This window comes from Phaenicophaeus curvirostris, chromosome 1 (assembly GCF_032191515.1).
Source record: "Phaenicophaeus curvirostris isolate KB17595 chromosome 1, BPBGC_Pcur_1.0, whole genome shotgun sequence".
In the NCBI taxonomy this organism is placed as follows: Eukaryota; Metazoa; Chordata; class Aves; order Cuculiformes; family Cuculidae; genus Phaenicophaeus; species Phaenicophaeus curvirostris.
Window position 1 is genome coordinate 145,008,097 of NC_091392.1, and position 27,949 is coordinate 145,036,045.

The window sequence follows — 27,949 nt, forward strand, 5'->3', positions numbered from 1 at the left end:
GATGGGTTGGAAAGGGTAGGGGGGCGGGAAGAGGCGATCTTGCTTTTGGTCCTTCGCCTTCCCCAGGCAGGAGCGGGGTGGAAAAACGCCGGGAGCAAAAAAAAAACAAGGAGCAAAAATCCCCCATTGGGCTCATCCCCGACACCGCCCCGCGGGATGGGCAGCGGGGCAGCGCGGCGGCGGAGCGCAGGTGGGGACGGGGCGGCGAGCGGGGGGACGGGAGGAGGGGAGGAGGGATGCTCGGAGCCTCCGGGGCCCGAGAAACGGGGTTCGGCGGGGCGGCGGCGGGCAGGGCTCCCCGGGAGCCGTCGGGAAGCGGGGACAGGGGGTTGTCGAAGCGGCCGGGCGACGAGCGGAGCCGCTGCCTCTGCCGCCCGAGAGTTTCCCCCCGCCCCGCTGCCAGATTTCTTTCCGTTTACTTCTCAAATTGCAAACGAGGGTAGATGGATGCTTTTAAAGCGCAGATTTTTAAACACGGGAGATGATAAAGGGGGAAAGGCTCAGCATTCCAACGCAAAGACTCAGAGGATGCGTTTTGCTGTCGTAGCTGTTACTTATCCAAAGTTCTTTTTGCAATAGTTTTGGGGCTTATCTTCTAACTAGCTAGAGACTGTGATAAGCCACATGGACACGGTCTCCTGTCCTATTCCATCTACCAAACTGTTTCTTGACTGAAGAGTTCCCAGGCACTTGGGGACTTGGTGACACTAAAACGATTCAATGCTCAGTAACCAATTTCTATTAATCGTGTAGCTTTCGGCCACGTCATTCATTTCCCATTGTAATCGCAGGTTGCAGTCGTTATTTGTTGCTCCACAGGCATTTTAATTGGCATGCAAACCTAATTTCAATTACATCTGAAATACTCATTTCATAAATTCACCGGAACAGTCTTTTTAGTAACCTTTTAGTTTTCTTTGCGCACTGATTCTGGGAAGCATCTTACCAGGTTCGTTAAAAGACGTATTATTGCATTCTCTCCAGAAGTCTTAATGAAATAGCGATCAAAGAAACAGCCAGGACTTCAACATGGCTTTCCATGTGGAGGGGCTGGTGGCCATAGTTGTATTCTACCTGGCTATCCTGGCAGTCGGCATATGGGCTGCTTGGAAAACCAAGAACACTGGCAGTGAAGGAGATCGCAGTGAAGCTATTATAGTTGGTGGAAGAGACATTGGCTTGCTAGTTGGTGGATTTACAATGACTGGTATGTAAAATCACCTTTTTTATTTTTCCCTAACCATCATATAATTTGTCAATTTTCCATCAGAACAAAGAAATGTGATCTGCATGTTCAGTAATGCAAAATAGAGAAGATATACATTTTTTCCAGTTGCTGCTGACATTGTTCAGTGAAGAGTCAAATGCTGCATCTGTATAAAACAACAAATATTTTTAAATCATAGAGGAAGAATATATTATATTTCTTATTCATTGCTCTCATATTCATCTGTAGATCAAGTATGTTTGGGACATGAGTACAGAATTTATGTAGATTAATAAGAAATCTAGCTTTGAAGTCACTGGTATTGTTGTTAAAGTCATCCAGCTTGGTGAGTTAATTTTGTTTAATCTGAGTAAAACAAGGTTTCTATTCAGAAAGTTGGGGGTTGTACACAGCATCAGTTAAGAATAAGTTTCTAAAAGAAAATTGGCATAAATCCAGACTTGTATTCCACTGATTTCAGCAAAGTTACTTTGTGGGTACTTTTAGCTTGTTTTGCAGCAATGTGACAAGATAAGACATTACTGTGAATAGTAGTATCAGTAGGAAAACTTGGGTGAATTAAGAGTTCTTCACTAATTTTGTAAGCAGTGCTGTCTGACTCCTAAAGACACTCGAACCAGTGGTAAACAAGATATTCACAATATGGTCCAAAATCTCAAGTCTTACAGCTAACGTGGTATCAGAGCACAAATGCATTATAAGAAGTGTGAACTGGACCACTGTTTTTATTTAAGAGATTTAAATTTTAAGCATGCTTCGGTTTGGGTTGTTTGTTTTTTTTAAAAAAAAATTCTAAATCCTAGTCAGGCAAAGCCCTTTCTATTGCCAATTGCTTTTTTGCCCTGTTCTGTTTTCACAGTTATCTAATAAGGAAGACATATATTATAACTTGGGCCAAAATTCTATACAGGGGCATTTCACTCATTCAAAACTGGATATTTGGATACTGAGTAAAGAATGTTTGTAAAAACAAAGTTTAAATACTTAGATGTTCTACTTTTCACATATTGCTATAATTTACTGTATCACATCTCCCTGGGCTACTGAAGTATACAATATGATGAGATTCTACTCATAGCAAAAGTTGGTTTGACAGCTTTCTGCTGAGTTAAATGTTATCAACATCACTGAAACTGGAATATTTTGCAGAGATATTGCTTGCCACAAACTGTAATCATTAGGGAGAGTGAAGACAAAACAAGGCGTTCCCCATGCAAGTCATTGTGACTAACAGCTTTGCCTGTGGAAGACACAAACTCTGGTCGACTTAATCCTGTTTTACAGGAATATTTTTCCTAACAGCTAAAGCAGAGATGAGACTTGAACTGGGGCTTCCTATATTGCAAGCAATTTCTATAACCACAGTTCACACCCACATATACTCATCATGTTCCATGCAAGCTCGAGAGACGGTGTAGTATATCATCACTGTTGTTGAAAATTGAGCTGATCCTAAAGCCTTTGCAGAACTAAAACACTCGTGGATTTTATGCTGTCAGGGTTCACATACTTTCTCACTTCTGCTTCTTTATATATGGCAACTAAAGCTTGAGATGGCAAGCAAATTACATTTGAATATTTGGGGATCCATGCCTGGCACACAAAGTTAGGTGTGGCTACCAGTCTACTGAATCAAAGGTTAGTCCAGGTTTTGTCTTGGTGAGGGTGATTGGGATAATTTGTAAAGACATAACAAAATAATTGTGAAAGTAAGCTGATCAAAATCCACAATATTTTTTACTTATTATTCATATTATTTGAGGACATGTTTACTTCTTTAAAATTGTAGATGCAGATTTTGTACATTATAACCATGTCTTTAGAGATATATGGCTGTACCAACATAGTTTTTATATTTTAGAGATTTAGTTGTCTAAATATGAATTAAAAAGCAAAGCCTACCCCTCAAAAGCAAAACAAGAAATTTGTAAACATCTCCCAAAAAAATATTGGTAATATAGACACAAAGTATTTCAGGCTATGGGATAGGGTTTACTTCTGTCTTTCTTACTGGAAACAAACACTACCATCTTCCATTGATATTGGTTAAAGAAATGGTAGTAGTTTCTACAGCTGCTTGGCAGAGACAATGACAGAACTCAGCCTACAAATTTAAAATCAAATTCAGAGCTTTAGCATTGTAATTTCATAGAGACAGACTCCAGATTCCTGAGTAATTATAGTTGATTTTCTAAACAGCATTTAAAAGCCTTAAAACAAATGCAGTATCTATGAATAAGGTCTGTGGACATGTCTGGATGTATAGCGGGATCATGAAGAAGCAGCTGTACCAACTAGCTACTGCAGCACCTAAAAATGAAGCCTCTTAAAGGCTGAACGCGTCTGTAATTGTTAAAATAAATGGTGTGAGAAGCTTGAGTTGGGGATGAATCATGACAGCTCATATTAAAATGATCTAACGTACTACCATACCAGACACAACTTTAATCTGTGTTTTGTTTTTGCATATTTATAGTTAAAATCTTGTATTGAATGTTAACATTCCTTAATTTGTGGGTGAAATTCTTAAGAAGTGTTATCTGCAACAAACTTGAGACTATTCCAATTTCAGTGATTCAATTTAACCCCCAAAAGAAATATTTGAGAGAACATAACCAAATGCTTACAAACATGACCAAAAAGGTAGTAATCTTTTTACGTAATTTTTTCGCTTTAGTTTGATGAAGCTACATATCCTTCCACAAGAAAAAAAAGAAATATTACAATTTTTTTTTTTTTCTGACTCTTAGATCAGGATTCTTGTTTTGCAGAACTTGATGTCTTGATTTAATAATTTGAGTGGTCAGACAAGGGGTCATTCTCAAAGTGGTGCCAAAAAAATCTATTTTTCTAGTAGATATCAAGATATATAGAGAATTCTGAGAATAACTTGTGTTCCTCATGTGAACTAGGAGAATTGCACTCCATATCCTCAGTAATTGATCATTTTTAGGATATGTGTTTACATGGATGTTAGTATTTGCTGCATTTTTTGGTCCTTCGGATGGTAGGCAGAGAGGATTAAAATAGATTACCACATGAGTGTTTCCGTAGGTTATTACATTTTATATTCCCTTTCTCTGATTTAGAAAAAATAATAATAATTTCACCAAAAAAGGTTTTAAATAAACTTTAAATTGTGGCTTAGCAGCTGAGGATCAGAAAGTTAATATCTAAAGTTGAAATCCCATTTTATCATATCCCATTATGTCTTTTCTAATGTGTTTACTGATATCAATGTGCATGCTGACTACTCATTAACCCCTTCAGAAAAAAACATATAGCACCTTCCTAGAGCTTTGGGGTCCCTGGCAGATGTTCCAAAGCAGTCATGTGCACAGAAAAAAATTGACCAGCAGCTATTTTTCAAACTCCAATCCAGAAATCAAACTGAAAATAAGGGCTAAATCCTCTACAATACCTTATTCAGCAATAACAGTCCATAGGGCATTGTTCCTGTCCCCAGTCAAGGAAAGGCAGTGTCCCTTGAGACATCCCACAGAAGGGGAGTGATCTCGTCCATCACCTCAAGGAGAAAATAAGTGAGCTAGGCATAGCATCCAGGTCCCCTTTGGAGAGCACCCACCACCTCTATAGCAACCATATGCAAATCAGTGTTGAAGCCTCTTTGCACCATAGTTGTACCCTTGCTGGACATCTGTCATTGACTGTGGGATATTATTCCCAGTCTGGAAGTGGGTATTGCTCACACAGAACGTATCCTCATACTTTTTCCATGGAAGGAGACAAATATAATTCCCTTTCTGAATATTTACTTCTGTTACTGTATACAGGCGCTTGCAATGTATTCCATAAGTCTATGCTCCTCGAGACACAATAGGTAACACACGGCCCAGGTAGTCATGGACTCAACAGTCAATGGCTCGATGTCAGGTGGAGATCAGTGACAAGTGGTGTCCCTCAGAGGTCTATTTTGGGACCGGTATTATTTAGCATTTTTGTCAGGGACATATACAGTGAGATCGAGCACACCTTCAGCAAGTTTGTGCATGACACCAACCTTAGTGGTGTGGTTGTTACTCTAGAGTGAAGGGGTGTCATCCAGAAGGACTTTGACTGGCTTGAGAGATGCGGCTGGGCAAACCTCATGAATTTCAACAAGGCCAAGTGTAAGGTCCTGCACGTGGGAAAGGGCAATCCCAAACATGGATACAGGCTGGATGATGAGTGGATTGAGAGCAGCTCTGTGGAGCAGGACTTGGGGGTACTGGTGAATAAAAAACTGAATACAAATCAGCAATGTGTGCTCACAGCCCAGAAGGCCAGTCTTATACTGGGCTGCAACAGAAAAAGTGTGACCAGCATGTCAAGGGAGGTGATTATCTCCCTCTATTCTGCTCTCTTGAGACTCCACCTGGAGTATTGCATTCACTTCTGAGACCCCCAGCAAAAGGAAGACATGGACCAGCTCATGAATATCCAGAAGAGGGCCGCAAAGATTATCAGGGGCCTGGAGCACCTCCTGTATGAGGAGAGGTTGAGAGAGTTGAGCTTGTTTGGCCTAGAGAAGCAAAGGCTCCATGAAGACCTTCCAGCAGCCTTCCAGTGCTTACAGAGGAGCCTACAAAAAAAGCTGGAGAGAGGCTTTTAACAAGGCCACATACTGATAGGACAAGGGACTTTAAACTGAAAGAAGGTAGATTTAGATTAGATATTAGGAAGAAATTCTTAACTGGAACAGGTAGCTCAGAGAAGTTGTGGATACCCCCTCCCTGGACATGTTCAAGGCCAGGTTGGACGAGGCTTTGAGCAACTTTTTCTAATGGAAAGTGTCTCTGCCCATGGCAGGGAATTGGAACTAGATGATCTTTAAGTCCCCTTTCAACCCAAACCATTCTGTGATTCTATGATTAGGTGATTGTAGGACTCTGTTAACCGAAGTATCATATTACTACCTACCTTAAATCACACTGTCAAGACACAAAATCCCAAATGCCTGACAACTTTATGTAGATTCTGTATCCCTGCTCTTCCTGTCAAGGATCAGTGTTCACCCATCTTTTCCGTGTGGTCTCACCTGGGCATTACTTACCACTTATCTTGTCTCTTTGGTACACAACAGACCTTGATACCCGAAAGTCTACCAATACGTGCTCGCTTCTTTTGTTGCAGACTTTCTCGTGCACAGAATCGTCCACTTCTGTGCTTCAAAATGCTGAAAGGGGGGACAATTGTAATGCTTTGGTTGCCAAAGATCTTTCATTCTAAAGCCATGGTGTTATTTAACATCAAGTTAGAAAAAAATACCCTATAGTATTATTTGAGAGATATCACAGTTAGGGAAAAAAGTTAGGGAAAAAATTTGTTATTAATTTATATTTTCATGAAATTTCTTTCAGAATTTTAATTAATTTTTATTCATCTGTGTTTATCTCCAGTTGTTTGTCCTAAAAATAAAATCAAATTTGCTTCTATGATGATGGATGCTGGGAAGATTCTGAAGAATGGGAAAAGAATTTCTTACAATTATGAATTTTTACACTGAAAGCCAAAACTACTCTTATATGAGAAGGGAAAGGTTTCCGAGGCAATCAAAACAACATTACAAAAATCTAGTACTCATAATGATCTGCCTGCCCTTTTCAAACTACAGACCTAGATTCATAAAATTTACTCATTACACATTAGAGAAAATCAAGAGACTTCTGCATGGAATCTGCAAACAGGAAGAGATAAATTTTATTACATAATTTGTTATTAATTAGTTTTGCAGATGCACTCACAGTACACTTTTGTGTTGGAAATATTTTTCATACATACTGTAGGTCCCAGATTCTCAAATGGAGAAACTTCCCATAGAGGCAGAGAATTAAAAAAATCAAGAGTCTGAAGTTGGTATATTAAAAGTACTGCTGATGTTTATAGGTATATAACCAGAAATTTAACAGATAGCATGATTCACTTCTGGAATAAGCCTTCAGGAAGCACAAAAAATAAAGGTGTTAATGTTTAGTACTTAAATAGCAACACAAACCCACAACAGTCCTATATGGAAATGTAGCACCTGGGGAAGTCAGCATTTACTAAATGTACTTTGTGTGGCCACAGTTCAATATTTCACAAGGGCAGGGTTTTGTCATGAAGGCCCTAGTAAATAATGCATTAATTAAACTTGTCTGATTTAGAAGCTTTGAGTTTTCCTAGCCAGGATGGCTTTATCACTGTGTTTATTGTTATTCTTCAGATTGCTCCTTGTACAGTCTAGCCCTTGTACAGTCTGGCCCTTGTACAGTCCTTATATTAAAAAATATCAGTATTTTAAGTGATGATAATTTCATTCTACAGCATAGGGAGTTTTTATTCTTTGTGCACACTAAAGACTTTTTCACCTCTTCTTTTTCAGCCACATGGGTTGGAGGAGGTTACATCAATGGGACAGCAGAAGCTGTGTACGTCCCAGGCTATGGTCTAGCTTGGGCTCAGGCACCTATCGGATATTCCCTCAGTCTGATTTTAGGTAAGAAAATAGCTAAAGCTAATTAGTCTTTCATTCTAAACAAACAGCTCTGATGACAAATCCATCATTTGAAATTAAACAACAAGGGTCTGATAAAAGGATACTGAGGTAAACCAGATCCCTTCTGCTGATAGGTTTGACTATTGAAAAGAAAAACAGAAGATCATTATAAATAGTTTGATATCGTAAGTCTCCTAAATGCCTTGGCAAGACCTATTGCATTATTACAACCATGGCAATCTGTGGAGGTCACAATAAGAAAGGTTTTTTTTGTGGGATTTTTTCTAATTAAGTATACTAAGTTTTATATATTTAGGTTTTCTTTAAATGTCTGTATGTTCTGGAACATGATCATATCAGAACACCTCTTATTTTTGGATTTCAAACCCTTTCAGGTTAGGGAAGTTCTTGTACCTTACAGATCCTCACTAAGAGTCTAGGCAACTTACCAAATTTTGTGTAGAAATCTTCCAGGCAGAAACCTTTGCCATTGTAGATATTCCTCTCTGGAATGCGCAAGCCAACTCCAGTTCTAGTAACAGTTTCCATCCCTGAGAATAGCTCTTCTTCCTGTAAGGGAAACAATAACAGTACATGTCTGCCTGGAGACTGGTTGACATCATTATAAGGTTGTGAGGGTCATCATCCATCAACGTCATTATACAGCTTTTAAAATTGTAGTCACAAGCATCTTCCCGACTCTTAGTGTCTGTAGAATTGACACAAACTAATAACAGGTCAGAGAGAGTTGAGTTACCTTCTCCCCTCATTTCCAGCTGGTTTTAGATATTCAGACTTTTTTTCTTGGAAATAATCATATCTGCTGCAGAGAAAAGAAGTCTGTATCATGTGACCATATATATACATGTATATATTGGCAGAACACAGAGAGGAAAGCATTTCTGTATGCATGATCTGTACGTTAAGGTTAAGGGGGAGGAGTTGCTTATTCTTCTTTTAAAAAAAGAAATCAAAATTATAAATACAAGGCTAGAAGAAATATTGCTTCAGACTGGAAGGATTTAAGATTAGCTATAGTCTCTCTGTTAGTTCAATGCTATACTGCACACCACTTTTCCTAATTTTTCAAACAATTTAGTTTTAAAGGTTAGAAATTCTTCTATTTCCATTGACAGATGCTTGAATGTCCTATTAGATTATAACACCAGCAGCTTTTTTTTCATCTTTTAATTGTCTTTTGTAATAATGACATAACAAGTAGAATAGGAACAGGATCCACAACCAGTCTAAAAATAATAAAAAAACCTGAAGGTTTTCTGAATCCAAACAACCTGCTTAAAGACAGCATTAACAGATACAGTATAAATAAATTGTGATTGGTAAACTAGAAACTTCAGTTCAGGGAACTTAATGAAATGAAGATATATTAGTGATGTAAGGCAAAACATAGAAATGTGGAAAATCTTCTGTACGGTATGGTGAATACATTACATATCTTGAGATAAAGAACCTAATTAAGAGTCGCCAAATACTGTACAGCAGATTTGATTTGGAACTGACTGATTTTGCCATTTTTTTGTTGTTGTTGTTTTACCTTATACATTGCATTTCATCAGTTTTACCTTCATAGAAATCTACTTAGTCATAGACAAGTGCAGATCTCAGCTACAGAGGTTCCTGTAGAAGGAGTCTTTTAGCTTTCCTGAGATATGTCCTTTTCTTCTTCCTAGCCAGAAAGAATTTGAGGACTGTACATTAGAAAAGTGAGGTCTTTTCACATTTATATACATATCCAGCTCATATGCCAGCCAGGCAGAACACAATTGTGATACATCAAAATTCCTGAACGTATATAAGTGAAATCAGTGTATGATAAATGTTGAGGGACCCTGACTCCTTCAGAGCCCAGAAGGCATTTAACCTGCCCTGCAGGTGTGGTAAGGTTGATTTAAGCATGCATAATAAATCTGAATTGTCCTGAAATTTGCTGTGTGTGCAGTAAACCATGTGTGAACTTTTATGTCTGATTCAGGAATCCCAGACAGTTTTATTTTTAGAGTAGGACCATGTGATAATTCATGCTGGATTCTGCTCTAAGAATTAACAGGATTAGGTAGAAAAGCCATTCCCTTAGGCCCATCCTAAACTGAACCAGACAAAGGAAGACAAATTTATTTTTCATTATCAGATCATATATATTAATGGTGTGGATGTGTTTATGTAACTCTGTAAACAGATATAAGGTAAAAGTTCCTAAAGTACATTTTAACTATACTTATTTCTCTAAATAACAACCAAACAGTACTGCTGATTTTGTACCCTTAACTGACAATCAGTGTTGTACCCCTTGGTGCCAATGCATTCTCCACTGCAGCTGGTGTCTTGTGCTGTTTTTCTTTGTAGGTGGCCTTTTTTTCGCAAAGCCCATGAGGTCCAAAGGCTATGTGACAATGCTAGACCCTTTTCAGCAGATTTATGGAAAAAGGATGGGAGGGCTACTGTTTATTCCAGCTTTAATGGGAGAAATGTTTTGGGCTGCTGCCATCTTCTCTGCCTTAGGTAAGGAATAAGCAATATAAATATTAATTTTTCACAGGTGGAAAGGATTAAGAAAATCAGAAATGCATTAAAATTCTGGCTTAAAATGCTAACCTAGTCAAATGATTCAGAGTGTGACAGTTCTCAGACCTATGGTAGCCAGTAATTAAACCCAGTAATGACACTCCATTAATTATTTTGGTAATGGAAAGACATGCAAGGTATCTATTCATTTTCAAGTACCTTTAATTTGCCCCTTTAAAAGAGCATGAAAAGATTTAGCAACAAATTTCCTTTAATTGTGAGGGTGACATGAGTGAGTGATTGGAAGTGTACCTTTTATGTCAAGGCTGACCTAGCTTCTCTTTTACACCACTGAGAACACAGTCAAAATTGCCCTTAAAGATATGAAATATTATTGCCAATGTATCTAAACAAAATAACCCTTTGCATATAGGAGATCTACATCTACAGAACTTTCCATGGCACCAAAAATTGAAGAAAGATGCTGATGAGTAAACCGAAGTATTGTTCAATTTTACTAAAAAAAAATAATGAAGAAAATACTTGGGATTCAGGAAAGGATTGAGAGAATTAGTGGAACTATGACTCAATAGGAAATCACCCAACTACTCATGCAGTCCTGAAAAAAAATAATCAGTTTCCAGGGTTTTTAATTATATTTCAGGCCTGAATTTAGCAATCCCTTCAAGAACTAAGAAAGCCCTTGAGTTGAAGCACCAGTAGTTGACTTTTACCAGCTAATCATACTCATAGTGCACATGGATGTGGTAATGCTTTCTAGCGCAAGCTATTTTAAACAGAAAATAAACTTTGAAGGTACTCTCCAACTGTGCTCTGATGAACTGCAAAGCAATGGGGAGCTTGTTTACCACAATTTCATCACAAAACCCTTAAAGGACTAAGAACAAACTACATGCTGAGGTGATAGGAATTGAATAACTTGAAGACCACTTTGAGTATTTGGAATATGTTTTCTTTTTGATTGAGGACAAGCTAATCTGTGATATTTCAAAGTAAGTGGTGTGAATACTTTTCTAGTAGGTATATTAACAGCTGACAGTTAAAGATTTTCAATGACTATAAAGGTCATGGAGGGCTTTGATTTTAACTATTTTGTGGATAATCTGATTATATTATACCTTCAAACTTGCACACCTTTGCTCACTGATGAATATCACATTTCTTGATCTTCCTCATGATTTCTTGATTGGAAGAGTTATAGAAGGAAAAGACAGAGTTTGCAGCTTATGAAAGAAGTCTGATCTTGTGGTCCTTAAGAACGTGAACTTTGAAGGCTGACTGCACAACAAATGGGACAAGGGACCTAGAGACAAAAGATACGGAAAAGGCTGAGGTACTCAGTGCCTTCTCTGCTTCATTCTTTGCTAGTAAGACCAGCTTTCAGGAACCACAGTGCCCTGAAAACCTAGGATATTCCTGTACAAAGAAATCTTGCTGGCAGAGGGTCAGGTTAGGAAACATTTAAATAGACCAGACAGACATAATTTCATATGATGTGTCCCATGAGTTCTGTGGGAGCTGGCACTGCATGGGCACTCTCAGTAACCTTCATCTACTGTGGTGATCAGGGATACTTCTGAAGACTTGAAGAAAACAAATGTCACTCCCATCATCAAGAAGGGCAAGGAAGAGGATACTAGGAACTAAAGGCTGGTCAGCTCAATCCCTTGGAAGGCAAAGGAGCAAATACTCCTGAAAACTACTTCCCAACAACTGGAAGTCAAGAAGGGGATTAGGAAGAGTCAGCATGGATTTATGGAGCACAAACAATTTCTGACCAATGTGACAATTTCCACAATGAGCTGACTGATTTGGTTCGTGAAGGGAGGAGGGCAGAGCATGTTGTGGATATCAGAAGGATCTTTTTACTCTTTCTCCCTTAATATCCTCATAGACAAGCATACACTAGATAAGCAGACACTGAGGAGGATTAAAATCCTCTGGCTGAAGTGCTGCGCTTAGAATGCTGTGATGAGCTGCATGGAAGCCACTGCGTGGCTAGCCACACCAGGGCTCAGTATTACTTAGTGCTGTATGGTGTAGCATCTTCATTAATGATCTGATCGATGTGACCAAATGCACCTTCAGCTGTTTTACAGAAAATAAAATCTGTGAGGAGTTGCTGATAGGCCAGACCATTGTGTTGCCATTCAGAAGCATCTCAACAAGCTGCAGAAGTAGGCCAACAAGAACTTCATGAAGTTCCGCACAGGGAAATGCTAAGTCCTGCATCTGGAGAGGTACAACCTGATGTCCCAGTACAGGCTGAGGACTGACCAGCTGGAAAACAGATTTGCAGGAAAGGACCAGGGAGTCTTAGAAAGAAATTATTTTGACTATGAGTCACCAACGTGTCTTTATGGCAAAGAAGGCTAATGATGTCTCGGGCTGCGTTAGAAGAATCACAACCAGGAGGCTGAGGGAGGGGGTCTTTCCTCTCTGTTCAGTATTGGTGAAATACATTTGGAGTTCTGGATCCAGTATTCCCCAACACAAGACACATGGACATAATGAAGAAAGTCCGGTGAAGAACCACAAAGGTGATTAAGGGACTGGGGTATCTGGCTTACAAAATAAGGCTGAGAGAGCTGGGACTATTCAGCCTGGAGAGGAGAAGGCTCAGGGGATTCTTGTCCATGTGCATAAATACCTGATTTGGCAATGAGGAGAGTAGAATAAAGAAGATGGAACCAGGCTCATCTCTCTGCTGCTCAGTCACTGGAAAAGAGGGAATGGGCACAAGCAGAACCACAGGAAATTCCATTAGAAAAAACTTGAAGAAAAACTTAAGAAAAAACTTTTTTTTTTTTTTTGCAAACACTGGCACAGGTTCCTGTAGAAGTTGTGGAGTCTCCATAACTGCAGATGCTCAAGACCCAACAGAACACAATCCTGAGCAAGCTGTTCCAGCTGGCACTGTTTGAGTCGGGGCTTGGGCTAGACAGTCTCTAGAGATGCCTTCCAGTCTCAGAAGCTCTTTGATTCTATTAGCTGTTTTGTAGAGACTGACTGGCCACCTTAACATTGTGGTTTGTTTTCTACAAATGAAATCTGCTTAATGGTGCTTGTACAAGTTCTTGGTTTACAAGTCGAGAACAGAGAATATTTTCTCCAGTTTGCAAAGAAACCCACCTTTGTCCAATGCAAACAATTGAAGTGCACTTTTGATGCACTAATGAGCAATTGCTCCTACGGTTGATGGCTCCTTTACTATTCCTTCCTTGACCAAAAGGGGCTACCTCAGAGCATAAGTGAGATACAAAAGCAGACCTCCCCCAGGCAGTCTTTATTGTAGTGATACACTTATTCCCATGCAGCTGTAACTCACCCAGAGAGGCTTCAGCTGTCTGTGTGTAACTGCATTTCCCCAGACAGAACAAGAGAATTTAGTCCTTCCAAAGCTTGAGCAATGTAAGGAAAGACTGTTGGGAACCTGCCTTCCTCCATTTCATAAGAACCTGCGAAAGGACAGATGTTAAACTTCAACCAACAGGAGCCTTCCTTTTCCCACTCCCTTCAAAGGTGCAGAAGGAGTGTGTAGAGCATAGCGGGGGGAATATCTTCATACTGTTACTAGGTGACACACTAGCACTTGTATATGTGACTTAACAAAGGTGAGCCTTCTTATCAGACATACCATGACATTCACTAATACACAGTGGTTTTTTTTTCCCTAATAGGTGCCACTATAAGTGTGATCATTGACATTAATGTCAATATTTCAGTCATTATTTCTGCCCTGATTGCAACTATGTACACGCTTGTGGGCGGGCTTTATTCTGTAGCCTACACCGATGTAGTTCAGCTCTTCTGCATCTTCCTGGGACTGGTAAGTTTGGCTTTTTTTTCCCTTCATTGTTGAGGATTTTGTCCTGAGCACTATGATGATTACTGAGACCTATTGCCCAGCTCCAGTTTTGGATCTGTGTCTTCACTGAAATTGTGGTGAAGGAATATTTCCACTCACAGAGCTCTGACTTTAGGGAGTCTGCAGCTGCATCAATCTACATGGTTTGGCAATAATGCTGACCAAGAGGCCCAGTTCTTCAGCTTTTTTTCCAACCAGTAAGTGCAAACACTCTTGTCATTTTCTTGCTGGTAGTGGACCTCCAGAGTTGGTACTCCACTCCTTTGCTTTCCTCTACCTGTCACCTACTGACACAGCCCAATTGCCTCCTGTTTTAATCACCTTCTTGGGTTTTTCCCTCATTTCCCTCCATTGCTCTTGGAGACCATAGTGTAGGGAGGCTCACCAGATGACCTTGCTGTTTGAATGTGGTGGTATGAATATCCTCTGATTAGCTATCAGTGATATGCTAGTGGATAGCCTTTTACTTACTTTATTTTCTCTTTTTTACTGCTTTCTTTTATTTACTGCTGTTCTTTAAGCCCTACTCTGGAAAACATCAGTGCAACAGGGCTCAGATCACAGGGGTGCAATCGAAGAAGCTGCTGTCTTTGTTTACTAGTGGCAGTAATAGATGAGCACAGGTGTGCAGAGATCTGAGACAGGCTGAAATAAATGAGATGGCTCAAGGTGAAGGAACTGAATGGCGCCTTGGGGATCCAGAATTGTTTCTCTTCTCTCACTAGAGTTCTTGTGCAGCTCTAGGGAATTGCTTCAGCCAGATTTCACACAGGTGGTCACTAACCAACCCTGTGTGTGTCCTCACTCTGTGGCATCCTGCCATGAGGCCTGTGACCATATTTGCAGAAGTGCTAAGCATTCTTTGTTGTAACTGACTTCATGGGAATGCTGCTAAATACCCTGAAAAAGCAAGTCCAAGTTCCAGATGGCCAGCTCAAAAGAGAAGTTATTCCAGATCTTCTTCTCTCATACCTTTGTTCTTCAACTGCACAGTGGGGAAAATACTTCCCTACAAAGCATGTTAATATTTGTGAACCATTCTGTTTCTACAGATGGCGTGCATTACAGAAATTCCCAAATTTGTAGACAAATCACAGTACAAGAATGCTTTTCTAATGAGAACTATTCATACACTGCTAAAGACCCTGATCCCATGGGAATAACAACTTGTGATCCAATATTAAAGGCAGCATGAATCTGACAGCAAGGAGAAAGAAAATGAAGGTTGTATAGCAATCTTCTAAATGTTTGTATCTGTAGCTTTAATATAGTTCTTTCAGTTCAGGTTAGAATCTTTACGTTAATTCCCATTTAAAATAATCAGCTATAATGTCATGTAGAAGGAACCACATTTGGGAGGCATCAGTGAGAGTAGAAGCCTCAGATAGCATCCAAATAATCATGCATTAGGTGAGGCCATTTTAGATGAGTTGGGACACTTTCACAGTGCATGTCACAGCAGAAGATGTCACAGGCTCAGGCATCCCGGCTTCTCCTCCAGAGTCTAGAGTAGTTTGTATTTGTTATTGCTCCCTACCCTGCCTCCTCAGTTCAGGCACAATGTGTTCCCCAGACTTCCATAACCTCTACCCCAGCTACTCCAAAAACTTCCCTGGTTTTCACCTTGCAGTCTCTAAGTTCTGTGCCACAATATAGAAGGCCTTTTTTTCCTGGTTTCCAGTCCTATGAGGTCCAGGTCCTTCTAGCTAACTGCTACTTCCACCCCCAAGCTTCAAGCCCCAACAGAAAGTCCCAGTTTCTGCTTCACTTCCACAAGCCTAGGTTTTATTTGGCCTCCATTCAAAACAGTGGATTTTCTACTCTGGTTAGAATGGTCTCAATGAAGAAATTGGATCTGTGTCTATGTGAAGCAAATTAAACGCTGTCCAGGTGAAAATGCAGAATCATCTGTACTGCTTAATTATTAACACAGTTAACAATTCTGGCACTATTTTGGCTCACACCATCTAGTAATTCCCCAGATAGTTCCCAGGAGCAGTTGAAACTGTCCTTTTTGCAGGGAAAGGAGTCTAGATATATAGATGTAAAACATGAAATCTCAGTAAACTGCAAAGCCAGAGAAAGTGTCTTAACTTGATTTATTTACTAATATAGAGGTAATCCTTGAGATCACAAAGAGTTAGGTTACTGTCAGAAACTGGAATTGATTACAAAAGCTCATAATGCATTTGCAATACAGTCCCTATTAAGTCCTGGGGTGAGGACCCCTATGAAACCTCACCTGAATATGGGCACTTCAGGCATTCACCCCTTGGACATGTTTGAGACTTGAGTCTCACAAATAAAAATTATAAAAATTCTTTTGACATCCTTGTTCCCCATGAATTTCTCAACAAGAAGAGTATTAACATCCATTAATTTTAAGAATATCTTTTTTTTCCTCTCTAAATATTTTGGAGACAGTTGAAATATTTTGGTGATCTTTCCCAGAAAAGCCCAAGCGGCAGTGAGAAGGGAATCTTTCTGCCTAGGTGCTTAAACCAGCAAAGTTTAATGTGTAAACTGAGAACAGAATACCATGGTACACGATACACAGCCTGAGCAATTGGTGGTGCAGCACACATAGCAATAATTCAGATATTCTTCACACATTATTACAATAATTGTACAACAAAGTAAAGAAATATGTCTGATTTCTCCCCTCCTGGCTGTTACCCCATATATTTAAATGCGATCAGTTGGATTGCTGTAATCTGTGTTTTGGTTATCACTGGAGCCTTAAGGATGCTGTGCTTGCAGTGGTCAATTCCATATAGCACAAAACCTGTTTTTAATCTCAGTAAGAATTACTGAGGTTTTCCTCATAGAGAGTTAGTGAGTTAGAGCATTGCAAAATGAGTGGGCAAGTAAGTGCACAAAAATTCAGTTAGTGAAGAAAATAAACATTCTGGCTAAAGCTGTCTCTGGGAAGGGCTTCTCAAATGATTTTTTGGCCTACATCAAGGTAGAAGAGTGCTGTGACACTGGGCTACTAGGTATTTTGGAGAAAGAGAGATGGAGGTTCACCAACAGCACCCCTCTCTTGTCACAGTCTAGTTTTGTGTTGAATTAAAAGCACATTCCCAATCCTTCAAGTGTTTGTGATGTCTCATTACTATATAGTGGCAAATCCTGATACTGTTTGCACACAAGTTTGTATGTAGATATTTCTTTACAGTGTGGTGCAGGAAAGGGTGTAAAGAATGTATGTGAAGGTTAGGGAAAATAAAATGAAGATATATAAATGTGTATTTCCTGCTCATTTTGCAATTTACACTGATTAACTCTCTGCTTATACTGACATTCTCCAGAACAGAGGTAGGCTATCCTATACCAAGCCCTCTGTATTTTGGAGATGTTCCACTGGCACATAACCTGACTTTTCTGCAAGTCAGCTCAGCAGCTCGGTTTTTGATCTGTAGCATGCAAGAAGAAGAAGAAAAACTGATAAATGTTAGTATTAAAACTTCATGGATTTAGAATGTCTGCTTTAGATGTAAACAAAGTGTTGCCTTTTGGTTACAGTGGATCAGCGTACCCTTTGCGATGTCCCATCCTGCAGTGACAGACATTGGGCTCACAGCTGTGCACCCAGTGCACCAGGCACCTTGGCTTGGATCTATCAACTCACTTGACATTTACACATGGCTGGACAATTTCCTTTTACTGGTAAGTGATGGCTTGTATGAAGGAACAATGCATTTAAGCACTCACACTCTGTTGCTATAACTGTTGAAAATAATAGAGTCTAGAAAAGAGCTTCCAGCAAACTGGAAACTTTTACTCTCTTGACTCCTGCTCAATATGTCTTCACATTTAAATGACTTCAGTAAAATATCAGTAGGATACTGAGTTGACTTATGCTAAAATTAATTAGAAGTAAGCAGGTAATTCTTAACTTATGTCATTCTTGGCAGAGGAATTTATATATTGCAGAACACAATAAATATGTTATACAAATGATTAAATGTGCCTTAGGTATAGGTGATATAGAAAAAGCTTTTCAGAGATGGATGGATGGATGGGTGAATTCATACATGCACACATGCCAGAATGAACTGAGGGCTTTCGTTATTTAATACCATGTATTACACATGGGATTGGTGGTTATTAAGTACTTTCCATTAAAGGATCTAGCAACACATGGTAACATTTTCCATTCTCAGTGTCCCTGAGCAACTCCGTACTTTTTTTTATTATCATGCTGTACTTTGGTATTCTTTTTTTCCCATTTGTTGTTCTTTTTTTTCCTTAACATATATTGTTTGAAGCAGTTTATTTGTTTTATAGCTTCACAGAGAGCTCAGGTGGCTCTATTTTGTGTGGCAAGCCTGTAGGTTTCATCTGTGCTGATGTTGCCAAATTGTGACACATTTTCTTTTCATCTTGTTTCCTTATAGCTCAAGAAATGTATATATGCTTGGAAAGCTTTGTTAAATGAACATTATTAAGTCCACAAAGGAAAACAGTCATAAACAGCAAATCAAAATCAGAGTTGCCTGTGAAACACTGATTTGATCCCTGTGTGTGCAAGAAACATGTATGAAACACCTGTATATACATTTGGTCCAAATGCCTCCTGGCTAATCTAGTGTGTAGAACTGGACTGTGCACATTTAGTAAGCAATTTGCTTCACTTTGTTTCCGTTCTGTTTAGTCATAGGTACTTATTTACTTAGCGGAGGCTATTCAGATCCTGCTTTCGAGACAGAATTGTTAGCATTTGGGTTTTCAACCTTTGATAATACTCTTTTGTATCACACTTTGCAGACATAATTTTAAGTCTAATCAGGAGATTCACTATTATACAACCCCAAAAAAGAATAGAGTTGACACCATGAAAGAAAGTTTTATTTTACTGCTTTGTCTTTAATCTTTATTGGTATTGTATTTGCTTAAGACAGTAGGAGAATAATTTTTCAGATTCTTGACTTCAACGTATACAGAATGTTTTGCCTTGTTTTGTTGGCCACATGCATTCATAAAGGAAAATAAAATCTTGCTTTCAAATCCTGTCAGAGTGTAATCTAGTTTTGACAGTAAGAGGGTACTTGAGGCCAAATACTCCAGACATGAAATATGACAATAGTATTTTATAACCTTTCGTAAGGCTCTATCAAGTATTTATGCAGCTCACAATTCTTGGGGATTAGAGAGATTATGTAAGTGCAAAGTGTTGTTGCTAACTGTACAAAGGAATAACTTGTCTAAAAGGATTGGATTTGACTGGATTTACAAAGGTTTAACATCACCTGTGGGAACGAAAGCTACAGCTATTATTGGCTGACTGATATTCAATAAATAAATGAAAAAGCAGCAACACAGCATTCAATTGACGCTTCTGCATGCTCTCTATATGGTGATAGCAAAAAGCTCCAGATTTATCCCCCAATGACAGGATGCTGCCATTGTGTTTGCAGACATTAGGAGGAATCCCGTGGCAAGCATATTTCCAGCGAGTTCTCTCCTCATCTTCTGCCACTTATGCCCAAGTTCTGTCATTTCTGGCTGCTTTTGGCTGTTTTGTGATGGCTCTTCCTGCAGTACTCATTGGTGCAATTGGAGCATCTACAGGTAAATTGTTAAAAATCAATATTACAGTAAATGTAAAAGTAATGATGCAATAAGTGTATGAAAACCCTACAAAGCTTATGCTAGACATAATCTAGCCATGTGACATCATTAATCAGCTTATCACTTCTTCAACAGAAGACTACATTGAAAAATAATACTATAAGATGTTTCTCCTAGGGGAAATTATTCCTGCCCCAGTAGCGGAGATTAACTCATTCTGCACTTTCTAGGTATCTACAGACATAATATTTATATTTAATATTTTATTTAGATTCTGGTACTTTTATTTGATACTAAGGGTAATAATTGCAAAATAACTGTACATGTGTTATAATCATAGAATATTTTGGGTTGGAAAGGATCTTAAAGATTATCTAGTTCCAATCCTTCTGCCATGGGCAGGGACACATTTCACCAAATCATGTTGCTAAAAGCTCCATTCAACCTGGACTCAAACACTTCCAGGGATGGGGCATCCACAGCTTCTCTGGGCAACCTATTCTAATGCTTTACTTAACTCAAGGTGAAGAATTTCTTCCTAAAATCTAATCTAAATCTACTCTCTTTTAGCTGAAAGCCATTACACCTGTTCTGTCACTACATGCCCTTGTAAAAATTCCTTCTCCAGCTTTTTTGTAGGCCTCCCCTTCTGTACTGGAAGGCTGCTATAAAGTCTTCCCAGAACCTAGCCCTTTATCAGGAAATTCTTATCTTGACCAAAATATCCTTGTCAAGTCCTTTGTCATGGTGAGAGTGATCTCAGTCACAGTGGCCATGTAGCTAAATTGTTCAAAAAGTTCTGTTAGGAATATTTAACCCATGTCTTTGAGCTCTGAGTCTGTAATCCAAGGGAATAATTAAACACATCACAAACAGCATGGATCCCAGGCTTGTTTTATTGAGGAAAATTACACTTATCAGCCATACAAAATTTTAACATTAAAATTCCTCTTGGATAACCATTGGTCTGTCCCTAGCAGCAGTTTGGTCATTGAATGTGAAGGAAAATGTGGGAATATGAATAGCTCACTATGCATGAAATCAAGGATGCTGTAGCTGATGACGACTAGTGTTACTAATAATGTATCGGTGTCCATATTGCAGCCTGGAACGAGACTGCGTATGGCTTCCCTGACCCCATGACTAAAAAAGAAGCAGATATGATTTTACCAATCGTGCTCCAGTACCTTTGTCCAGTCTATATATCATTCTTTGGCCTTGGCGCTGTATCTGCTGCTGTGATGTCATCAGCTGACTCTTCAATTTTATCAGCAAGTTCTATGTTTGCTCGGAACATTTATCAGCTTTCCTTTCGGCAAAATGTGAGATTACATTTTCATTTTTATTTTTAGAGAAAATTTTATGCGAGACCTTAACTAGGTGATGGATAGTTTGTAATTTCATAATGAAACACCTCTTCCACATTCCTGACTATGACTAGAAAAAGTATAGCATTTTGTTTTCAACAGTATATTAAATAAACTGAAAGTCATAAAATATTTATGATTGTGACAGAGGGGAATAAGCTAGCTCAGGGGAGGCAGCTTTAAAGAGTTCTCATAGCACTGCAGTTTATCCAAATAGCTCTTAATTGTTGCTATAACATTAAGTTTTACTTAAATCCTTAATAAAATGAGACATCTTTCTAAATTATTGATCTATCAGCAAAGCATTTGACAGCAGAATGGGCCAATGAGTTGCATGCTATCTTAGGAAATGGAGGAAAAGAAATTCTGACACTGAGAGGTTTTTTCTGATTAATTCATACTGTGCTTATATTTAAAAGTTATTTCTAGCATTCTGCTGTTGCCTTTTTCTTTGACACATTATTAAGCTTTTCCTTCTGATCAAAGATTAAGGACTTTGGGAATGGTAACCACAACTCATGAGCTTTTTCTCTGTACTTGAGATGGAGATAGCGGTAGAGATAATTGTTAGTAAATATTATTGAATATGTCATGCAAGATTTCCTCTTACAGTGTAGTACATTACACAGGCTGTGTTCATAAATGTAGGCATATCTATATTGCCATGTTAAAAACACCACCTAACACTGCCCTTTTTTTGCAGGCTTCAGACAAGGAAATCGTGTGGGTCATGAGAATCACTGTTTTTCTGTTTGGAGCAGCAGCAACAGCAATGGCACTGCTAGCTTCGTCGGTGTACGGCCTGTGGTACCTCAGCTCTGATCTTGTTTATATCATCATATTCCCTCAGCTCCTGTGTGTGTTGTTCATTAAAGGAACAAACACCTATGGTGCCATTGCAGGATACTTATTTGGCCTTGTTCTCAGAATAACCGGAGGAGAACCATACCTCTACCTTCAGCCCTTGATCTACTATCCTGGTTGCTATCCAGATGAAAATAATATTTATACCCAGCGATTTCCATTTAAAACACTTGCTATGCTTACATCCTTCTTTACTAACATTATAGTCTCCTACTTAGCCAAATACTTATTTGAGAGTGGGACTTTGCCACCAAAGCTGGACTTCCTTGATGCTGTTGTTGCCAGGTACAGTAGGGAACACATGGACAAAGCAACTCTTGTAAAAAGTGACAATATTGTATTAAACGAACTTGCACCTGTGAATCCACGACACAGTCTAACTTTGAGCACGACTTTCATAAACAAGGAAGCCTTCAATTACGTTGATTCAAGTCCAGAGCTGTCCAACACTGAAGATAATTAAAAAATCTGATAGCCACAGGCAAAGCAATGTGAAGCAGGATATTCTACAAAGAACAGTAAGAGGCATTTTATCATGAGAAAAGCAAGAACTGGGAATAAAATGCCACTGCACAATTCTTTAAGTTGTTTCTCGGAGCAGGAGCATCCCTTGGGAGGAACTCTTTTCTGTTAGTATCTAACATGTTGGATTAGATCGTAGAGTGTTTACCAAAAAATAAAAAGAACCTATTCTTTCCACCCAGAACTATATGCTGTGTAATTAAAGGAAATATTTACAACTGAAAATATATATAGCATTAAATGTGCAACAGTTACTTAGCTAGGACAACAGGTGAAGAAATAGTAATACAGTCACTCTGAAATACTGTCAGTCAATATTTTATTGGCATTAAATGAAAATGTGTTCTCACAGCTATAAGTGATTTATTACTAAAGAGCTAGTTGCTTGAGGAAAGCCAGATTGATAACTTCCCTGGGTTTTTGATCTGGTCAATTCTTTCCTCATAAACAAATTCAAAGAATGCAAATCTAGTATTTTATTATTTCTATAAGACAGCAAAATGCGCAAAGAGTAATAAATTCCTTATAGGCATGCTAAATTTATTATATTAATTTAAAAATTTAAAATGAAGTCACCAGTTTAAAATTATGTTTTACATAATGCAAGATAATATTAAGGAAAGTATGTTGGTATAGGCGTTCTGTTTTCCTGTGGTCAGCGGCTGTCACCAATGGATGATGTCACAATTTTTAAAGCAATAATTGGAGTTGAAACTCAACTTACGGAAAATGACAGAATTTTTCAATGTTGAGAAAAGAAGCCTTATCTTGACTTATCAAGTTGAACACTGAGCAAAGCAGTCTGACACCAAGCATCTACAGCAATGGAGCAAATAGTAAAAAGTAAGGAGAGTCAAGAAGGCTTGAAAAAATAGATGAGAGGGTTTCCCATGGAGAAAATTGCCATTTTTCACTTAGTAAAGAAGTATTCTCAAAGACATCATAAAGTCTTTTGTGTTGGACTTGATGGGATTACTTCAGAAACTTTTTCCATGGAAAATCACATTTTCTCAGAAATTTGATTTCCCATGGGAAGAACAGACTTACTGGATGACTCCACATCTGTAAGTGTCTACCTCCAAAAGCAGCAGCGGCTAGGAGGGGAACCAAGAGGAAAGCCAAAGATACAGCAGCAGTGGAGGGTATAGCGGTATCTTCCACTAACTGCTGGACTCCTTCTTTAACATCACGGTGCCTCTGTGGAGCACCAGCAGTGGCCAGATGCAGATGAGGCTTCACTCATAAACGGCAACGCTGGCCAGAAATGGCAAAGCAGGGAGATGAGGCCTCTTCCAATTTTGCCCTGACCAGCAGGTTACACACAATGTCTTCTCCTTTTGCCCATGGCTGATATGATTGTGTCTGTCCCCATTGGTACGTGCCTTTCACAGTGGGAGATCTAATAGCTAGATTCCTGTACAACTAAGACTTATGTTCCAATAATCCTTTTTAGTATCTACACATGACACAAAATGTTCAACTGAAATCCAGATATCCTCCTGTTGCTGGCCATTGGTGAAATTCCTTCTTTAACATTCACAGCATGAGGAGCTATACTGGAGGATAGGAGATGTAAGAATAGATTCTGCTGCTATAGGAAGAAGCCATCAACTTATGCATTCAGTGTTGACATAAACTTTCGCAAGGTGTAATCCTTAGATATGTTTTTGCTCCTTTTGTGGAGTTTTAACAACATATATATATTTTATATGTAAAGAAAATTAATTTCAGAGGTGTTATTTTTTTTCTCCATACACTCCATTTAAAAATAACGCTGCATCTCAGATCTGAATATGCATTGTCAGCTGTGGTACTACTGTGCTAACAAATATTGAGTGTGCCCTGGGTGGAGAGAATCAAAATCAGCATCTGCACTAAAAACGCAGAAGTGTCAATAAAGCAAAGAAATGAAAAATATTCCTGTGAGGTAAATGAACAAGCAATCAATGAAATCCAGGGTGCAGAGGATCTCACAAATGATATGCAAGCCTAGTGGTACTAATTCACCCATCGAAACATGGTAAAGAGAAGAGGAAAGGGATCATGTGGAAGAAAGAGGGTAAAACCGAACCATTGCTTAATTATTATCCATTTCTGTCCTAAATCAACTAGCCTGACTCCCTTCTCAGGAGAAGATATCAACCCATGGTTTTGCTGACTTACATAGCCAATGCCTTACACTGCAGTTCCAGATGAAGTTAGGGGATCCCATTTAAGAGCCACTTGTAGATCTTCTTGAAAATTTTCTCTTACTTCAGTTTGTCTAGGAATTGCTAGAATTTCATTATAAGAAGCTGCATAATCACAGATGCTTTGAATACAGCAGCATCTATGTGTAATTTATTTCCGGATTCCCAGTAGTGAGATGAGAAGAGGATTCAGCTTGAATCGTTAAAGAAATTTTGACTGAAAAATAAAAATCTTTCATTTTCTCTTGCATTCCCGTGTTGCCTAAAGCCATAAAGGCTTCTAAGAGGCTCAAAATGAAAAAAAAAAAAAGTGATAAATTAAAGTGTGTTCATCCAAAAATTTTAAGCCAGATGCTCTCAGCATTATCACAATATTTTATACAGTTTATCCTATTAAATACTTCTGTGAAATCACTGTGATTTCACAAAGTATTCCTAATTAGATGGAACTATGCATTCTCTAGTAGAAAGTGGTCCCAACAAAGTTTTCCAGTTGTCTCTGTGGAGACTGGAAGGTTATTGCACTTTTACACATCGCACACCACGAAAGCTTTATCGTGCGAAAGAGAGAAGTGACACTGAAGACTGTTCATCGTGTGACCGTAACTCTGCTTTTCCACGGGCTGCAGTAGTTGTGGTGACAGGCTATATGGTGGACAGGACAACTCCAAAGCCAAACAAAATAACCTCGTGGAAAGCCTGTTTATAAGTTTTCTTGCCTTAGTTCAACTATACTAGGGTTAAATTTATCCAAAGCTCTTCTACTTCCACAAGAGAAATGCCAGCAGGACATGATTCTTCAAACAGACTTTATTTTCATGGGAATGGTTAGATGTTCCTTCTCCACTTTTACAGTTTGTAGACAGTAGTATTGTGCACTAAATTGGGTCTACAGTCAGTGAAGTAAACAGCTCATTTTCAGACACTGAGATTGTTGTTTCTGAGCCTACAATTTCTAGATAAAATATTCATATCACAATGTTACATTTTACTTTCATATTCTTAACATTTGTGAATAACACTTATTTGACAGGTTTTTTTACCTCCTTTGCATGAAATGTGTTGATAAAATCAAGGTTGATAACATAGATGAGATGTCAAAAAAGTTACTATTATTTCATGTATATTTGTCTGTTTGGGATGGTAAATGTATTATAAATAAAACATAATTTTGTGAACCTGAACTGAATGTAAACATTAAGTGGATCAAATAAAGTAAAGTAAAAGATTTAGTCTTTTATTTTCATATAGTACAACAGTTTAGCATTTCAAATATAAGTATCATAGGAAAAAAAACTGTTGTTCATTTTTCCTTCTGCCCTTCAAGCGTATTCGATCAAGTACAATGTGCAGTTAGACAGTAAGTTATTGTAAGTCTATTAATCAGGGCAGTATTTGTGGCTGTTGTTAAAAAAAAAAAGTATATTTTTGTCTTGTGTCAGAAATGTTATATTAAAACTATACCTAATGAAGCAGATAGGAAGCATAATGTAGATATATATGTTTTAACTTCATTTGTATTGTATTCTAAAGTACCCATGCAATTCAGGAAAATACTGTCTGATTTTGGGTCTGTTTTGTCCATCTATTAAAAATAAAAATGTTTATTTTATTATCACTCAGCATCACCTGAAGTTTTGTGTTATGGGCACAGCACAGGTGAGGTGGCCCAGGCAGGGCAGGACGTGGCCCTCACCCAAAGAATCAGAGGGGCCGCTCCGTGACTACAGACAGCCCTGCCCCAAAACCTGGCTCCTGTGTTGGAAACAGAGCTCTCATTTCAGCTATGTCCTCCTTGTCCTCTCTGTCACAAAAGTGCAAGCAGTCTCAGACCTCTAGGGGAATCCACATCCAGTGAGACTCCCTCCTATAGACCCCTTGCCACTGACCTTTCTCTTCCTGGTGTCCTACTGGGACAGGATCTGTGGTTTGGGCTGCAGAGTTGACATAGAGCCCAAATGTGCTATGTGAGCAGGAATGCATGTGCATAGAGGTTGCAGCTGGGTTCTACCTTTCACGTGAGCAGACTAGAGAAAGGATTTAGTGGTTTTTCCCTTTGTAATGGGACATAAAGTCATCCTAGGCTTTGTATGTGTTATGAATACAATTATTTAGAAATACGAATTTTTGCTGACTGAAAACTAAACTTTGTTGTCCTATTAAGAGCCTGATCTAATGCCCACCCTGGGTCAAAGGAAAGACACAAATGACTGACTATCCAAATGCTACCATGATGACACATGCCCAATACACAGTGCATTTATCCCCCAGATGCTTTGGAAAAATATGTAGTCAATACTGTCCACTCATGATAGGAAAAATCTTGGCTTGTTTTTCAGGGCACTGACATGCTCAGTCATAGAACTAAGCACAGGATGGGATTTTCAAGCAATGTCACATAGCATAGAATTTTCCTTGAGGTTCTAATGCTTAGGTGTCTCTCGCAGTTCAGGAATTTGATCCCCACTCACACCTTTGGAAAACTGAAGCATGTTTCAAGACAAGAGCCCTGATATCTTGCAGCTTTTATCTCAGAGTGAAATCAAGTTCATAACCCTGCAGGTTCAAAAAGGCAAAGAAAAGCACAAAATAAGGATACGCTGATGATTGCAGTGGAAGAATTAATGAACTGTTTCGCTGCATGACATCATGCAAAATGCCACGTGCAGGCCAGCTGAGACCAAAACCACAGCAACACTTTACTTAGGAAGATTCTATGAACCACTCAAAGCTTTATTATTTTAAACAATAATAACTTATTTGTTGTAAAGAATAATTTAGGGAAAAATATTCCATATTTTCCTGTCAAATTCACAAAAGTAGCAGTGGGTATAAAAACAAATAGTAGAGAAGTAAATGGACAGAGAAAGAAGTTAAGCTCTTTACTCTAGGCATTTTTTAGAAATAGTGAATATTGAACCAGTTTCCACCACAGCCACAACAAAGACTGATGTCAGGTGAATACCAAGCAATCATGCAAAGTGTATGAATGTATGTCCCTCTCTTTAAATCACATTTATTTGCTCAGCACAGTTAAAAATGCACAGAAACCACTGAAAAGACTACCAGTATTGAGTAGCTGTCCACTTGAAAAGAGTGGACCTGAGTACAGTCAAATGCCATGAAATCTTCCCCACCAGGACAGTATCGGACACCCCTTGGACAGATTGGAGACCAATTACACCAATTACACACTTCAAAGAGGCCAAAGAAAGCAATGTTAATACATGAAACAATGTCCAGAACTCTTTCCAGGCCGTTAAGGTGATCTCCAGCTCCAGCCTGCTTTATGCTCAGGCCAAGTGCCACTCTCCC

The 27,949-nt window shown here is 38.7% G+C and overlaps 1 protein-coding gene across 1 annotated transcript; it reads left to right on the plus strand.

Annotated features, from left to right (window-relative positions):
- The first annotated feature begins 131 nt into the window (after nt 1-131).
- On the plus strand, nt 132-24,360 carry SLC5A7 (solute carrier family 5 member 7). The gene is made up of 9 exons (XM_069877624.1): nt 132-190; nt 985-1,207; nt 7,593-7,706; nt 10,071-10,226; nt 13,931-14,079; nt 17,644-17,787; nt 19,539-19,692; nt 20,797-21,014; nt 21,763-24,360. Exons 2-9 carry the CDS (start codon nt 1,030-1,032, stop codon nt 22,384-22,386), a joined length of 1,737 nt encoding a protein of 578 aa, XP_069733725.1. The 5' UTR covers nt 132-190; nt 985-1,029; the 3' UTR covers nt 22,387-24,360.
- Nucleotides 24,361-27,949: the final 3,589 nt, after the last annotated feature.

What these genes read in the sequence shown, in the direction of transcription:
- SLC5A7 (XM_069877624.1), top strand. Translation starts at nt 1,030, where the DNA reads ATGGCTTTCCATGTGGAGGGGCTGGTGGCCATAGTTGTATTCTACCTG. An exon ending in TTCCCTCAGTCTGATTTTAG is followed by an intron (nt 7,707 to 10,070) that starts GTAAGAAAATAG and finishes TTTTCTTTGTAG; the next exon opens with GTGGCCTTTTTTTCGCAAAG. An exon ending in AGCTTTCCTTTCGGCAAAAT is followed by an intron (nt 21,015 to 21,762) that starts GTGAGATTACAT and finishes CTTTTTTTGCAG; the next exon opens with GCTTCAGACAAGGAAATCGT.